The 17800-nt window shown below is 38.4% G+C and overlaps 1 protein-coding gene across 2 annotated transcripts in view; it reads left to right on the top strand.

The window, feature by feature from the left end:
* Window positions 1–17800, top strand: part of SLCO5A1 (solute carrier organic anion transporter family member 5A1) — a 132281-nt gene that overhangs the window by 48775 nt on the left and 65706 nt on the right. For both annotated transcript variants that reach the window (XM_032421962.1, XM_032421961.1), the window contains exons 2-3: window positions 2102–2234; window positions 7584–7801. In XM_032421962.1, the coding sequence (XP_032277853.1) occupies window positions 2102–2234; window positions 7584–7801 (351 nt within the window). The remainder of the gene's footprint in view (window positions 1–2101; window positions 2235–7583; window positions 7802–17800) is intronic.

Below are 17800 nucleotides of genomic sequence, written 5' to 3'. Positions count from 1 at the left end.
AAGCTTTCTCTGTATTTTATAAAGTAGTTAAGGTCTTTGGGTGAGTGTGACTTAATTGGTTTTCCGTTCACCATGTAATTGCGAGGTCTTGCTGGTACCCATGCTGCACGCTGCTGCTGGGCCTTCCCAGACGCTGCCCTCAAGTACCCCAGGCATAAACAGTATGGCGGAAATACCCTTTTCCCTGTCTGTGTTTGTAAGACAGTCTCTTTCATGCCAGAACTATTTTGGGAAGATGATTCATGTCACATTTTGGCCTCATTACAGTTTTAAGTTGTAAATGGTGCTGGTTTGCCTGGAGGTGTAAACATAAATTTTATCTCCATATGCATATGGGAAAACCTGGAACTGAAAAAGCACTTTTTCTTCTTGAGTTCTGTTTCAGGCTATAAACAGAGAGGTTAACGAGATATTTATCAAAATTCTGATTTTATTTTATTAAGAGCATGCTTCCAAAAGAACGCCAGAAAGCGTGCTTCCAAAAGAATACCAACAATTGCTTGTGGCTGTGCTTCCTCCCAAACACAGATGGAGAAGTCGGAGCAGCTAGTGTCGCATTGTTACAAGCAGATGATTCTGTAAAATAAATAAACGGTGCGCTTTCTCTTTTGAAATAGTGCGAAAAGTGAGAGCAAGTGTTAAATTACTGTCTGTAGTTATAAGTAACAGGAGGTACAAGTTTATTCAAAGTTTATTTAGGTGCAGAAGATAAAGTAGGGTGAAGTTATTCTGATTAGTTCAATTTGCTTTTTGGTAAATATAGTACTATTTAAAGGGTATGGCAAACCAGTTGTTTATTCAGTGGCTTAAGTGCACGATGGCAGTAGAAATGAGAAATACGTTATACCTGAGTTTATCATGCCTTGAACACAGGAGCATCTTAACAGTGTTTATAGATTTTTCTCCAAATAACAGGAAAAAAAAAAGTGGATTTGGAGTGTTAGCCACACTCCAGATCTTTCTATGACTTTCAAGGCATTTCATATCCTACCTCAAAATTTAAGATTTGACAAATTATTTTTTTATTTGAAATCACAGCAGTGAAAATAGTATAAAGGAATGACAATGAATTTATTGTTATTTTTTGCTATAAGCCCATTTTGATGGCCAATTTTTTTTTTTTGGATAGAATGACACACTTTCTGATCTATTGATACAACCCCTTCCCCTTCTGCTTTGGTCATGTGCTTTAAAAAATTATTTTCTAATTCAGCTGTGGGTTGGTGCTATCTGTTTGGATCTTTTCACTGATGCCATTTAAGGAGATTTATTAATCTTTAAGTAAGATTCCTCAATTAGCAATAAACCAAATGCATTGTGAGCTCTTCTTCGACTCTAAAGTGGTGATTTGAAAAATATTCATGATTTGAGGTGCTTAAGCATCTTTGCCAACTCGATTAAATCCAGCTTCATGGCAGAACCTGGCCTTGAGTTCCCTCATTCTGTTGGAATCTTCCAGCTGTGACAAGTGACATCTACTTTTTTTTCTTTTTCTTCTTATCTTGAGATGACCTTTTATTTATTTATTTTTTAATCTTGAAACGACCTTTTATCTTCTCTGAGTTATCCAGTGACTGCTCATTAACTAGCACTTTCAGAAATTTAAATTAGTGGGCCTGGGGTGGGGCCTGAGCACTTTTATTAAAAAACAAAAGTTGGAGCGCGTGGGTGGCTCAGTCGTTAAGCGTCTGCCTTCGGCTCAGGTCATGGTCCCAGGGTCCTCGGATCGAGTCCCACATCAGGCTCCCTGCTCGGCGGGAAGCCTGCTTCTCCCTCTCCCACTCCCCCTGCTTGTGTTCCCTCTCTGGCTGTGTCTCTCTCCGTCAAATAAATAAATCAAATCTTTAAAACAACAACAACAACTGAAAAGCTGTCCAGACATGATTCTAATGTTCTAAAAGGACAATAGGCAGCAGCTGAATAAAGGGCATGATTTGAAACCCAAATATAAATATAGACACATCTCTAAAGTTCTTTGGTTTTGGATGCTGTTCCCTGGGTTTAACTGTGACATATATACGTGGTATGACTGAAATTAGACCACACTTGAAACTTAAGGACCATGTTTCTCTATTTCACGTTTCCCCTTGTGTCTTCTCAGCCATCATGTATGTCATGGGAGCACTTGGTCCTGCAGTGGGATATTTATTAGGTGGACTTCTTATTGGTTTTTATGTCGATCCCAGAAATCCTGTTAACCTTGACCAGAATGACCCTCGTTTCATTGGAAACTGGTAAGAATTATTTACTACATTTTTCATTTCGTTTGTTATTAATGATAGTTCAAGTCGTAGTACCCTTGTAGTTAAAATAAAAATTTCCCCCATGGGAATATGAAAAACAGCTAAAAGTTGCCTAGAAGGGAGTGGAAGGCGGAATAGTAATCCCCCAGAGATATCCATGTCCTAAGCTCCAGAACCTACGGATGTGTTGGCTTACATGGGAGAGGAGACTTTGCAGATGTGTTTAAGTTAAGGATCTTGAGATAGGAGGGTTTTCCTGATGTCGGACAGGAATGGGCCCCGTATAATCACAAGCGTCCCTATTAGGGAAAGAGGGAGGCTGGAGGGTCAGAGTAAGAAAGAGATATGGTGATTGAAGCAGAGGTTGAAGTGACATACTTTGGGGATGGAGGAAGGTATCATGAACCAAGGAACACACTCGGGACTCTAGAATCTAGGAAACCCAAGAAAATAGGTTCTTCCCTAGAGCCTCCGGAAGGAATGCAGCCTTGCCAACCCACTTGAGATTTCTGACCTCCAGAGCTATAAGATAACACATTTGTGTTGTTTTAAGCCACTAAGTGTGGGGTAGTTTGTTATAGCAGCAACGGGGGACTAATGCTGAGGGCTTGGGAGCATTGGCTTAATCCACCTTCTTTAGGGTTGAGGCGCTTTTTGCTATAAATAGCAGAGTGGGGGAGGAGAGGGTGGCTGTGTTGGGGCTTTCCTGTGTGCTCGAGTCCTAGCTTTCATTATCTTTTCTGTGCCTTTTAAAAAATATTTTCTTCCCACGTCCTTATTAGATTAGCATTTCTGCTTTGTCAACCCTCCCCGACTGCCCAAAACTCCAGCCCCTTCCCACCTTTTTTCCATCGTCACACTCTTAGTGAATCTTTTCACTTGGTAATTGTTTTTCCAATGGAGTGCTGTAGATTTAGCTGTTCTCTCACTTGCTAGCCCTTAATTGTCTTGCTAAATAAGTAATTTTTCGGACTTAGAATGAGACCTCCAACTTTGGATGTTAGGTTATTTATCCGCATAGCCAGGGCTGTGTTTCAGTTCTTCATCATCCTCAACTTGAACATGAGTTATTTCTTCATGATAGCAAGCACTAACTGAAAAGTATTGGCTTCCTGAATTCATTTAACATGGATTAGTAATAGGTATACATTGATAAGACATGTTCATTTTATTTATTTATTTATTTATCTATTTATTTATTTAAAGATTTTTATTTATTTATTTGAGAGAGAGAGAATGAGAGACAGAGAGCATGAGAGGGAGGAGGGTCAGAGGGAGAAGCAGACTCCCTGCCGAGCAGGGAGCCCGATGCCGGACTCGATCCTGGGACTCCAGGATCATGACCTGAGCTGAAGGCAGTCGCTTAACCAACTGAGCCACCCAGGTGCCCCTAGACATGTTCATTTTATAACAAAGAGAATAGTTGAGTATTAGAAATTAGTTTCCACTAATTACTTTAGAAGGAGTTTCTAAGAGTTTCTTAGATAACTTGTGTTATCTCTGCATTTCATTATAAGATAATCTCATAACTGTGAAGTACATGGGAATAATGCTTAACGCTGTCTATTTTCAAAGCAGTTAAGAAATATTAATCAAGTTATATAACGCTTATTTTCATAAGTAATGCTCTTTGAAGATGGATGTGCTAAGATTTAGATGAATCTGGGCTGGTAGAATTTTCAAATCGTAAAAAAGGAAGTTCCCTTGTCAGCATTAGGGGAATAACACAGGAATTTTAAGTTCTTGACCACTAGTGAAATTTTTGGCCTCAACCACTCTTTTCTTTGCAGTTCTGAAGTAAATAAGAGTAAGGATTTTTTTATTCTCAGAAAAGAAGATTAGACAAGACAATAGAAAAGACAATATGTATATGAACATTCAGTGTACATTCTGTGTTCTATATAGGTGTCCATGAAAAGAGCATGGCAATAAGGGAACATCTAGAGGGAGGGAGAAAGGGGAGGAGGACCAACTTGGGGGCAGGGAGAAGGAAGGAGACAGGAGCTTTAGGCTTACAAGTACTTTATGCTGACTTTTAAAAGTTTTCTAGACATCGATCTAATTGGTAGCAAAGTAGGGTAATTAAGAGTACAGACCCCAAAGCCATACTGTCCAGGGTTTAAATCTCTGTCTGCCACCTAATAGCTGTGTGACCCTGGGGGAAGTTACTTAACTTCTCTGTGCCTCAGTTGTTGGTTTTAAAAGAATCTATAAAATGGAAGTAATTACACTATCTACTTCATAGGGTTGTTGTGAGGAATAAATGAGTCTATATATCTGGGGCTTTAAATAGTTCTTGCTATCTAGTATGTGTTAGCTATTATTAAGTCCTTTGAATTTAATCTATGTTCAGGAACTTTTATCTGTTTTAATGGTCCAATATTAAAAATTGAATTTTATTTATTGAGTAGCTCTGTTTGTAACAGACTTCTACCTTGACCAAAGACACAGTTATTTGATACAATGCTATTTAATCCAATGCCTAGCAGTAATGATGGATTTTTCAATAAACATGTGCTGAAAGATTGAAGAAAGGATTGAAGAAATGAATAATGCTAATGTTTATTGGGTGCTTACTGTGTGTCGAGCATTCTACTAAGAGCTTCACAAACATTTTTGTTTGAACTTCATATGTTTAAGCCTACATATATAACAACCATATGTACTCACTAATATTATGCCCATTTTACAGATGAGGAAATTGATGCCCTGTGATTTGAATAACTTGCCCAAAGCCTCAGAGGCAGTGAGAGCTGGGATAAAAAACTGAGAACAGGGCAAAGCTCTTAGTCAATATACTTAACTGGCCGTACTTTATGAATAATCTCTGAGGGGTGGTTTGTAAAAGGGACTTAGGGACCCTGGTTTTTCAATTTTAGCTCTTACTGATGGGTCTTTTCCTAACATATAACTCACACTTTCTTTTCTTTCTTTCTTTCTTTTTTTTAAAGATTTTATTTATTTATTTAAGAGAGAGCGAGAGAGAGCTCACAAGAGTGGGGGTGGGGGCAGGGCAGAGGGAGAAGCAGACTCCCCGCTGAGTGGGGAGCCCGACGCGGGACTTGATCCCAGGACCCGGGGACCATGACCTGAGCTGAAGGCAGAAGCTTAACCGACTGAGCCACCCAGGCACCCCTACTATGCACTTTTCTGCCTTCCTCAGCTTCTCTCGGGGTCTTTTTTGGCCTCATCATTATATCATGCATTTTGTCAATGCTACTGAAGACCGCTGAAGAATGTGGGCCAGTTTGCTCAGCTTTGAAAAACCCCTAAACTTTTATACTATTTTTAAATTATTTTTGTTTATTTGCTATAATTCTTCCCCTCCTTCTGTTATTTGCTCTTACTCTGGACTACTGTAAGTGTATCTTTAATGTTTGCATATAATTTTAAGTCGATCGCTCTGAGTGGAGGTGTGGGGAGGACCTGAGTACAGATCTACAAAAAAACCAAAACAAAACTAGCTACCATGAAGTGATTGTTGATTTGGGGGCAGGCATTTTTTCAGGTCCATTATATACATTGTCTTATTAATTTTGATGACTCCAAAAAGCAGTTAGCATTATTCCCCTTTCAGATGAGAAGGTTGGTTTGGGAAAGTGAAATAATTTCCCCAGGATCTTAGAGCCAGTAGGTCATAAAGAAAGACAAAAAAAACACATTTGTCTGAAACCACAGCTCAAGAACTGTCCCTTATATTGCACTGTTTGTCCTGTTCTGCTTTTGGAACTGAAGGAGTCCAAGGGGCTTGAAGGCAGAATTGTAGAAAGAGATTCAAAGGTGGCAGATAAGCAGGGGCAGTTTATTAGTAAAGGCCTCATAAGCAGCCAGGTACTACAGGGGCCAGATATGATCATAGCTACGTTCTCTGCAGACATTTAAAGGATTTTTTTTTTTTTTAAATCTATCTCATTCAGTTTATTTATTCAGGAAATTTTTTGAGTATGTCAGTCACTGGGTTCTTGGTTATACTGAATAATTGAAATTGCTAGAAGTCTGCCCTGAGCAATCTTCTCAAAATAAAGCCTTTTTTTCCAATTGTTTAAAAATCTTTATTTGATATAACTCTAAGTATCTTTGAAAATAGCATACTGGATTATTAATAACTGGTTCATGGAATTATTCTGTCAGTGAAACTGTGACTTTTAACAGCTGATAACAGTACTTTAATAGAAGCACTATCTTTTTAAAAATGAATTTTCACTTTGCAATTGATCTGTATTCCTAATGGGTTGAATTCAACATTGATGCTTAGAATGCTGCTTGCGTTCAGGTTACAACTGATGCGAATGTGCTGAGACAGAGGACAGAGTCTGAGCATCAAGAATTTGCAAGCTTGAAGGACAGAGATTAGAGCTGAGGAGTCCTAGTAAGAAAGTGGCAACCCTGTTCTGTAGGATCAGGGGTCTCTACTTGCTAAGAAAGGATTGAAAGGGGACTGAGAGATTGCCCTTGAGGAATTATGCAGACAAGAAGCCCAAGGCCTTAACACATGGCTCTAATGCCAGACTAGAATTTGAGTACTATTCTCTATATTTGCTTCTTAGTCTCTGCCGCTTGGCAACCTCAGATGAGTTCAAAGACAGACTCTCAGTTCAACATAGCTCATGGTCTACTTCTCCTAGGAAGCTTTCTGACACACATTTCCTTTATCTGAGCTTTTATAGCATTCATAGTCTGAACCACATCATCTGACACTTAATTGTATACATGCTTGCATTTCTTGGAGATTGTTTCTTGTATTTTTAGCTCCCTTACCAGTAGGTTGTAAGTTCTTGAAGGCAACAATCAAATATAAATGTCTTTGGTGGCCCTCACGGTTAAGTGTTGTAAGGGCTAGCTAAGAGGGTCAATATATTCTTAAGTGCTTGCAGAAAAATATTTGAATGCCATTAGCAATTTAAAATACATTCCACATGAGATATGAATGGTTTTCTTTTAAGAAAAATGTGTCTATTTTGGTCCATAAAGCATGCTATAGAGTCTATATTATTTTTCTATTATATTTATGAGTTATTTATTTATTTTATTTTTTATTTTTTGATTTATTATGAAATGCACATTATAGCAGAGCTAACAAATATTTCAATAAAATTCTAATCCAGTTGCTAATTATAATATTCATTATAATACTAGTATGATTATCAGGCAGATTTCTCATTTATAACATAGGAGCCCTATGTTTTCTTAGTTTGTCCAACTTCCTACTGCTTTACAATTGTTTTGCTTTACAGAAGTTTTCCCTGGAGAATTTTATTACCATGAACTTCTACTTTGCTAATTTGTTTTCATTCATAATGCAAGAGCCGTAAATGCTATTCACATTTCCCAATTTTTTAGGTGGAGTGGATTCCTCCTTTGTGCCGTTGCAATGTTTCTTGTGATATTCCCAATGTTTACTTTTCCAAAAAAGCTTCCTCCTCGACACAAGAAAAAGAAAAAGAAAAAATTTTCTGCTGATATTGTTAGTGATGATGACGTTATGAAGGAGAAGTCAAACAATAGTGAACAAGTGGACAAAAAAGTTTCTTCTTTGGGATTTGGAAAGAATGTCAGAGGTAAAGTATATCTTTTGAGTGAATACGTGCCCAACATTTTATTTTATTTTGTTTTGTTTTTATTTTTTTTTGCACACGGTTATTTTAGATCAGTGCTACTCAAAGTGTGGACCCAGGTCAGTTCTGCCCCAGCAACTGTTACTGGCCTGTGACAAGATAAGTACTGAAATTTTGAGTAAGCCTTGAGAAACTTTTAAAGAAATTTGACAGTAATTTTATGCCTATTGAATCTAATAATAATAATAATAATAAACTGGGCTTCCATTTTGTGCATTTAAAAAAACTCATTTTCTTATAATTCATTTTTAATATATTTTGCAAAAGTATCAGTACATGATAGACTGGAAATATTAATTTAAAAATGGTTCTTCATCACAGATTGTTTGAGAAGCACTGATTGAGATCCTAAAGATACAGATTTTAAATATGTCATTTACTGTAAGGAGAGATGTCTGAGTTTTAAAATACTGCATTCTATGATGAATGGTTTGTTTCAAGGGCATGGTGGGTTTGGTAGTGTGGCCACATCCTTACCCAAATATAAAACGTACCACTAGACAGCAATCTCATTCAACAGTGGCTCTGTCAGATGCTTGTAAGTGTTCATAGAGAAGAGTAGCCAAGAAATTGGCCTCTAAATGTCCAGATAGTTTCAGTGATGTGTACTTGTCTATTTTTTCATTTTCATTTGTCTTAAAAACAAGAACTTTATTAAAACTAGGTTAGGCATTCTCAAACCTAAACAATTTAATTTTAACCAGGCAATATTTGTTCAGTGTTCAGTGTATCTGTTGAGTAAATGCTACACTCCCATTAATTTCAGCCTATTTCCTAAATTCCCTGAATTGATTTTTTTTTGAAATTATGAAGCATAATATTTATCAAGTGCTTGCATCAGTCAAGGTCGTTTTAGGTAAAATTTACCTAGGCACATTATCATCTCACTTTGACTATATAAACACTGAAGCCAAAGAGGAAACTTTCAGGCCTAGAAAGAAGTTACTAATATATTATGGAACTGTCCCTGCAGCCAAAGAAAAATAATGGTTAGATTGGACTACTTTTAAGACTATATTTGTTTAGAGCAAGTGAAGTCACTTTTCTTTGAAAATGTTCCTTCCCAATTAAGTTTTAGATCTGCTTCCCCTACTCGCCCTCCCCTACCCATTGTTTTGTGACAATGTATACTTTTGGAACTGCAAACATTACTTCTGCTATAATACCATCAAGGATTCCTTGGATGCTAGTGTGACCTGAGCTCTTACCACATGGACCACCATTTTTCTTGGATGTCTTATGGATCATAAAGTCTATTACCAAAGGAGTAATTTTTTTTTTTACAACTCGATTAAGAGCAAGATTGACATTAAAGAATTTACAATACAGGAGTAGACTTAGAGTCTTAATTTATGAAGAATATAAAGTAGACTCAAGGAGAGAAATACATACCTAGGTAAGCTAAAATTGTATACTTTATAGCTTAGGGGTAGATGGCTTGAATGTGAAATATATGCCTTGTTGGATAGTTGAGAAAAGGAAGAGAAGACTGATATCAAACACCAATCACAGATATGACCATAGATGGGAATGGCATTCCTTTGGAGGATAAAGTGTAGACAATGATGTTAATGCCCTGTCTACCTCTGGGACCTTACTGTCTTAGGGGCGGAGGCCTGCTGACCGCTGGTACCTGCCTGAAGGACTGTAGGTCTTCCTTGCCTGAAGGTCTCCTTTTGCCCGAAGGTTTTCTTTCTGGGCTGGGAAAGCTCTTGGCTCCTGCTCAAGGCTGGCATCAAGTGCCAAGGAATTAACACTCCCCCACCCCCACACACAACAGTCTTAACCACTGGCTGATGAACACCCTAGCTTCCCCATTTGATGGGTGAGACAGTTCTGAGTTCTATTTCTACATCCCTTGTAGGCTGCTTTTGCTTCCTGTGCATCACGTTCGCACTCCCTGAGCAGCGTTTTCTGAGCCTCCCAGATAAACTGCGTGGACTTGAATCTTTGACTCAGGACCTACTTCTGGGGAAGCACACTTAGGCATGAGGGTTCAAAAGCTGTCATGGAATTTTAAGATTGTTTTTCCAAATTGAATCTATATACTATTTTATTGTATATCATCTTGTACTGCTAGGGATTTCTCTTCTCCATCTTTTCTATGCTCAATATGATAGATTAGGATATTTTCTTTTAAAGGAAAGAATAAGAGGACTCTTTTAGCAGTGATGGGTATTTGGTCTATAAAGTCTGTTTCCTTTCTGATTTTCCTGTCAGTGTTTCTGATATATTCTCAGCTTTATCATCTTATGCCTTCATTGTGATGACTGATCTCACTTCTGCCTCTAAATCTCCTGATTAGGACACAGAGCTGGTTCATTTTTTACTTTCACTTGCACTGAATTCTCTAATTGTATCTAGACTGGACTTTCAAGAGCCACTTTCTCCTATTAGAAAAGAATCCTGTTTTAATGAGAGTCTATAGTGCAAATGTTTCGCTAAAAATGATTCAAATGATGTTGATGATGTAGAAATAATATTCAATTAGAATATTTAAAATTAATTCATATTTATCTTGCACTTATTGATTTCCTCCAGATTATATAATACCTATCACCTATAGGAAATGACAGTCTAATATTTAATCTGGTTTTCAAAAGGACAAATTAAATCTCTGGGAGTCATTCAACTGTTGATATAATTTTTTATTATAAAACTGAGATTCATCATTAAGGCCTTGAAATAAAGAATGGTTGCTAAGATTTCATTTTGAATTAAATCTGAGTTTGATTCTCAGATTCTTTTTTCCTCTTTTTTTCATCTTTGAAATTTGGATACCAGTATTAGCTTCTTCAGAGAGAAAGTGGCAGGATATCTAAGTTAATAACTCACACTTCCTTAAAAAAATGATTTGGGCCATACAAATCCACTCTCCGCCTCCACATTTTAATGATAGACATTGGGAAAATCTGACTCAGTGTTTCTAGATTCTTATTATAAATTATGCAAGAGTAAGACTGTTTTAAAACACCACAAAGGAGAAGGTAGAATTTTTAGTGTGTCTGAATCACCTTTCCATAAAGAGATTAGCATTGATCGCATCAGATCTTACCAATAAAAATAAACACTTAAAATATTTAACTGGATCACTTTTCCTGAGGTTTGAGGTCCAGCATTTTAAAAGTCTTCCAAATTTAGCTGGATATCTTCCTAAATAGAAAACTTTTGGTGGCCGTTAATCATAAGAAACATTTTATTTTTGTATCCACTTTTAATCTTTTAGCTGCTTAGCATTATTAGTTAGCATAAAATATAACAGATTTTTCTCTGTTAGATTTTTCTGTGTTAGACTGCAATATGTTTATAATCCTAACTGAATAAAATAGTTAACTCTGAGATAAGCAGGGAGCCCGTTGCAGGGCTCGATCCCAGGACCCCGGGATCGTAACTTGAGCCGAAGGCAGACACTTAACCAACTGAGCCACCCAGGTGCCCCTCTCCAAAGCATTGTATCTCCTGCCCTCCTCTATTTTTTTCCTTAGTATATCACTATCTAACATACCATATATTTTACTTATCTTATTGTTGTCTCCACAGTGAGAAAGTAAGCCCCATGAAGGCAAGGATATTGTGTCCACCATGTTCCCTGATGAATTTATACCACCTTATAGATAATCAATATTTGATGAATGAATTATTGAGGAAGGAGAGGTTGTGTCTATAGGATGTGGCAACTGATATGGGGATAATGAGGAGATAGGTATCAAAGATGGTTTCAGGATTTCAACCTCAGATAATGGGGGAAAGGAACTAGTTGAGAGGAACAGAAGGAATACATTACAAATTTGAGTTGCCCAAGAACATCCAGAACTATTGCATGTGGCCTTTTGCTAAGTGTTTTAAAACTGGTATAGTGTGGAATATGTTGGGGTCAATCCTTGACTCAGCAAAGAGGGATCACCAAAGCCAGGTGCCCGGTCTGTGCTACCTTAGCTCTCTTGCATATTGTCTTTGCTCCCTTGCTGAATTACAGTTTGGTTTTATGTTTGCAGCTTTTATTGAGCTGTTGCTTGAATTCCCCATATTTGCTGTAGGAACATGCTCACTGCCCTTTATATAAAATCCTATTTTGTGAGAACAGTGGTTCTCAAACTTCGGCCACCTAGGAAGCACCACAAGGGCTTCTTAAAACCCAGAATGCTGGGCCCTGACCCACAGTGTTCAAGTGCGGAGGCCTGGGGTGTGGCCTGAGTATTTGCATTTTTATTTTTAATTTTATTTATCTATTTATTTAATTTTAGAGGGGGGGAGGGGCAGAGGGCAAGAGAGAATCCTAAGCAGGCTCCAGGCCCTGCGGTGGGGCCTGAAGCAGGACTCGATCTCACAACCCTGGGATCATGACCTGAACCGAAATCAAGAGTTGGATACTTAACTGACTGCGCCACCCAGGTGCCCTTTTTAAATTGAAATTTTAATTAATTAGTTTTATTTATTTAAAAATTTTTTTTTGTATTTGCATTTTTAAAGAGCTTCTCAGGTGATACTGATGCTGGCAATTCAGGGACAACACTGCGAGAACCACTGCTCTAGAACTTAGAGAAGAAAAGCAATTTGATTGTTTCTGCTAATGATGATTATACAACTTTTTGCTTTGGTGGCCAAGAAACTGAGTCAAATTTGAAGCCCGGCAAGGATTCTTACAGACATACCTCATTATTTGTTTCTGGTTTGACGTTGTGCTGTGTTTACATCTTCTCTGGCTCTGGTTCTTCATTTCATTCTTCTATTACATTTATTTTGTTGTACGCATGTTATCTTGTGGGAAGCTGAACCTTTAGATTTGGACCTATAGCTTAGGAGGTAAATGCTAACACGCCTGGCAAAGAATTCCTGAAAAAGAAAGCACTTTCTTTATATTCAGTGCAAACTGAGGGGTTACTCATCAACTCATCGGCATAGTATCTACTTAGAAAGCTATGTAGGAAAATACTCATTGGTGCTAGTTTTAAACAAGCAGAATAGTACTTGGCCAGCAACCACGAATGATGTATTTTGGGCTTTGACAACTGCTGTTTCTGTCCCCTGCCTGTAGGTAAGTTGCTCAGGAGCTTCATGTGCTGGCCCAGAGGTGACTGTGATGTGCAAGATCACCTAGTTCCTTCTGCTCTTTTACTGGCAAGCAGGGAATGCCATTTGCCAGTGTGTTCTGGAGGGGAGAGAAAAATTGCAACACTTTTATGGAGACTTGTGAGCAGGGAACACAGGGGTGGTCATTAGTTTCTAAGAGAATGAACAGATAATGGGGACACTTGGGCTGTTTGTTGGCCATGTTACATATGAGCGCAACGCTGGTTTTGCTTTTACAGAAAGTTGTGACTAAAAATTATTTGATGCTCCTGGATAACAGGGGTCAAAAAATTGCATTTGCTTTGTGCCCATGAAATATGCAGGATGGTGCAAGACTTCCAGGCCATACAGGAAGTTCCTGGAATTTTCACTGCATGGGGATGGTATGTTTCCATCAGCTTTTTGATGTACCAGAAGGCTTTGAAGTATACAAATAAGAACAAAAATATTAGGGGTGGAAGGACAAATTAAATACTTTTAGAAAGTAATTACAAAAGAAGGGAATCAAGGAATTTTGTGGAAAGGTGTTAAGAGAAGTGGCTCTATAATTTGTACCCACAAATTTTAGTTTATGGAGGTGACTGAATCATGACATGCAGAGGTCAATGCCATTGAAAGAAGGATTTATTACTTGCATTTCACAAGAGAAGGGGGCACATCGGGCTGCAAGGGAAGCACCAGGCTTTGGTCAGGAAACAAAAGACAAGAGTGAGGGGAAAGCCAAGGTCAGACCCCTGAGGGGGTTCCCATAGGAAAGAAAAGGCAGGGCAGAGTCAACAGCTTACAACTGGCTGGTCTGTGTCATTTCAGTGGGCTTTGGGCTGTGGAGTGGCCTGGTTGTGTGGTACCCGACCCTGGGTGATGTAGGGTGGGGACAATACTGGCTGGGTGTGTGAGAGCACGGTAAGGAGGTGGTTGAGACTATATACTCAGGACTGGATAGTTTGCATGTAAAAGTTGTGCTCCCAGCCGACCCTTGCTATCTCTAAGACTTGGTAATCTAGTGTCTTCCCATCCAGCAAGATTTTTAAGATGTCAAAGCATTATAAAATACTGAAAAATTAAAAAATATGATTAATATAAAAGCTCTTATGTTACAGCCAAAGCATACACTCACCTGGCCTGACTCCCCTATTATTATCATATGGTGTTTTCTCCATCTTTCTTTACCACGTTCCTTCTCCCCACCTCCCAGGGGCCTTTCTGGAGCTCTCGAGGCTGAGGGTTTGGGTCCCGCCCATGTACTTTGAAAACCACTCTATATTTTGGCACATATTGTTTTATTTTAAACTTAATAAATATCCCAACCTTTTATATAACAATGACCCCCACTCTGGTGTTTCCATTTTCACTCTTGGTCACTTTGTGCCTACTGTAAATTCTATGCCTTGTTTGACTTAGTCCGTTTAAGCTGTCTAGATCTGCTTCTTCAATTGATACTTCCCTCAAATTTTACTTTCATTTAAGAAATCAGCATCATCTAAGATGTTTAGGAAAGGACTAGACTGTTCTCCCCAAATCCTTCCTTTTTTTTCTCCTCAAAGATTATTTATTTGAGAGAGGGAGGGGGTAGAGGGACAGGGAGAGAGAATCTTTAAGCAGACTCCACGCTGAGTGTGGAGCCTGACGCGGGGCTCGATCTCACGACCCTGAGATCATGACCTGAGGGAAAACCAAGAGTCTGATGCTTAACCGACTGCGCCCCCCAGGCACCCCTGCAAATCCTTCTTATTATTGAGATAGATTGCTGACAATATCTACCTTAAGAAAATGTCTCTCTTTCTTTCTTTGTTTCTTTTTCTCTTTCACAAATATCTTTTTTGAGCAACAGCTACAGGACAAAGAACTGGGAGGTAGAAAGGAAACTTGACATACTAAAATATAAGTCTTTAAATGGAGGTATGTACATTCTAAGAAAGGCTGAAGGAACAGGAGGAAGGAATTCCTAAATTAGCTGACTGAGTCAGGGAAGACTTGTCTTGGAAGATGACATATTGTTGCTTTCTTTTAAAATTGTGGAGTGTTTGGTTTGGTTTTTTAAAATATAAGAGTAATACATGTTCATTGTAGAAAACTTAGAAAGTACATAAAGATATAAAGGATAAAATAAAAGTGCATTCCAATATCATTCCTGAACATAAATGCTTACATTATTTTTATAACAAAAAGTATATTTTGAAACTAGATAGATGTGGTGGTTGCACACCATTGTGAATGTACTGAATGCCCCTGAATTTTTTGCTTTAAAATAATTTTATGTTATGTGAATTTTACCTCAATAAATTATTTTTGAAAAGGTATTTATTTTACTTGAATTTAGACATAAGGGAAATAAACTGAATAAGCTATAATCTTCAGATAAATCTTTTTTTTTCCACAAGAAGTATTATGTCCAAAAATAGCTATGTCAGGAAAGTATTAACAGCGGTCAGTATGTTTATTTGGTATTTAATGTTTATCATTTATATTTGGAAATAATGTTAGTTTCCAGGTACTAAAATTTAGTCAACAACTTGATAGAACAATTCATCTATTTTTTATAATAATAAAACCACCATTCCTCATCCCACCCCCAATTTAAATAAAAAAAAATAGATGTCAAAAGAACAAAATTGAAATCTATGTCTATTTCGTAAAGGTCCTTCAGAAGAACATAACAGAGAAAAGCTGGTGTGGAAGGATAATGTCAGCAAAAACAAACACCACAACACATCATAGGGAAGGAATGTTCCTGCAACCAAAAAAAGATCAGAAAATAAATAGAAGGCTTAAAAATATACCAAAACAAATTCACAGATAGATATTATCATTCATAATTGTGACTTTGAATCTTGAAGAGAATGTCAAATTATGCTATGGATTTTCCAGTAATACCAGTTAATACATACAAAATATTTAAAGTTTTGTTGCTTTAAGAGGCAATTGCCCAGTTATCTGAAAAATTCAAGCATTCCAAACACCTCTTTTCCCCAGATACACTGGATGAATGAAATATTGTATATTTCCTCCTTCTCTGGTTAGCATTTTATTGTTTCTTTAATGGAATTTTTAGTTTATAATCTGATCTAAATCCTTTTAGGATTCTTTAGCTCCAGGAAACCCTATTTTAAAAAGGATTATCTATTTGGTCCTTCACATTTTTCTGTGGTTTTGTTAAGTACACCACTACATGGACCGCCTTTATCTTAGGAGGAAGAAATTAGGCATCTTTAGAATAGATTTCATTTTCTCACCAGTATATGGATATTGTTTTAGTACAAATTGTTGCTGTGGTGTTATAATGAATGTTAATAAATAAATACATTCCAGATATATTTTTTGAGTGCCTACAAAATGCCAGATGTATGCTGGGAGCTGAAGATATACAGATTTACCAAAGTCCTGCTTTCATAGCATTTACACTCTCTTGAAAGAAACAAACAGGTAAACACACGCAGCTATTGAAGACTTGATGAGTAGCAGTATGAACAGCATGCCATGGGAGCACAGAGGAGAAGCACCTGGCTGAAGGGGCTGTCTCCTACAGATTCGATGGATGAGCTTGACATTTGCTAAGCAGACTTGCGGGGGAATACAGTAAATAGTAGAGACAGGAAAGACCACGGCCATGTAGGGAGCTTATGGTGGGAATCACAGAACTTCAGAACTGCAAGGGTGGACAGCAACCCTGTGTTGAGGGCCTTGCAAATGAGGCCAAGTTCTGGGCAGCTGGGCCTTCTTCCCATTTTCTTGGTCGTTCCCTCTGTCAGCATGTCTTTTTCAAGTATATCATTATGTAAAAAAGTCTGTTTCCATAGTTTAAGACAACAAAAAGGCATGACAGTTGCTTTCAGTTTGTAAAGGACAGAAGCAAGTTGAAGCCCCCTGAGATACTGGGGTTTTAGCATAAGGCTCTCTTGTGAGTCCCCGGCAGCTTTGGGAATGTGTTCCTTGCTTCGGGACCCACAGCCACTCTGGATACTCAACTGCAGGCTGATGCTCAGTTCCTTTTCCTTACTTAAGTTCTCACTCAAATCTTCATACGCACAGCCTAATTCACTGTGTGTCAGGTGTCAACAGTAAGGGACACGATAAAGGGCTTGGCCAGTGTGTGTTCCCATAGGGTGTCCCAGGCCTCTCATGGCTGCAGGGCTGCTTTCTGGAAGCACCTCTGAGTCCAGCCTCCTTTCCTGGTGCAATCAGCTAGTTTTGAGAAATCAGGTCACACGCTACAAACCTTGCTACGTCAGCATAAGGAGCCACTGAAAAGGTGACTTTCAGGGTGGCAGTGCCACACAGACCTCTCTCCAGGATGGGATTCATTTTACACCAGACTAAACGTATTACCAATGAGTTCCTCCCTTTGCCCACTTTAAAAGCTGACTTCCACCTTTCAGGTTCTATGAAACCCAGGCTTACTTAAAGCTTTACTCTTCCAAAAACTTTATTCTAAATCGATCCTTCAAGTTGTAGACTTATTTTATGAATGAGCATAAAACATTCCCACGTGCTGGAGCACGCTTGCCTGATGGGCAGAAACTTACCCATCTACCATCCCTGTTGTCTCCTCTTAAGCTGTGAGCCATGAGGCTTTGGAGAACGAGAAACTATGATCTCTGCCCTTGCTGAGATCGTCGTTGATCAGCTTCCACAGGAACCCAGTCACACCGCACATCTCAGATTTTCTGAAACTTTGACTAAAGGTTTGCAAGGTCAAGCGGAGGGGGCAGGGGGACTACATCAAATTTATTGTAGCATAGCCCCGTTATGATGGGCATGCAACTCAACGTCTGGTCTGGTGCAGTCTGGGGTCACCTGCACTGCTGTGGATGTGCACATGGGAACGAGCAAGGGATCTGCCAGTGACAGCAACACTTCTTTTTTTTTTAAGTT

The sequence above is a fragment of the Phoca vitulina genome, unplaced genomic scaffold, assembly GCF_004348235.1.
Source record: "Phoca vitulina isolate PV1807 unplaced genomic scaffold, GSC_HSeal_1.0 scaffold25, whole genome shotgun sequence".
Taxonomy (NCBI): domain Eukaryota; kingdom Metazoa; phylum Chordata; class Mammalia; order Carnivora; family Phocidae; genus Phoca; species Phoca vitulina.
This window is presented reverse-complemented; position numbering and strand designations above follow the sequence as displayed.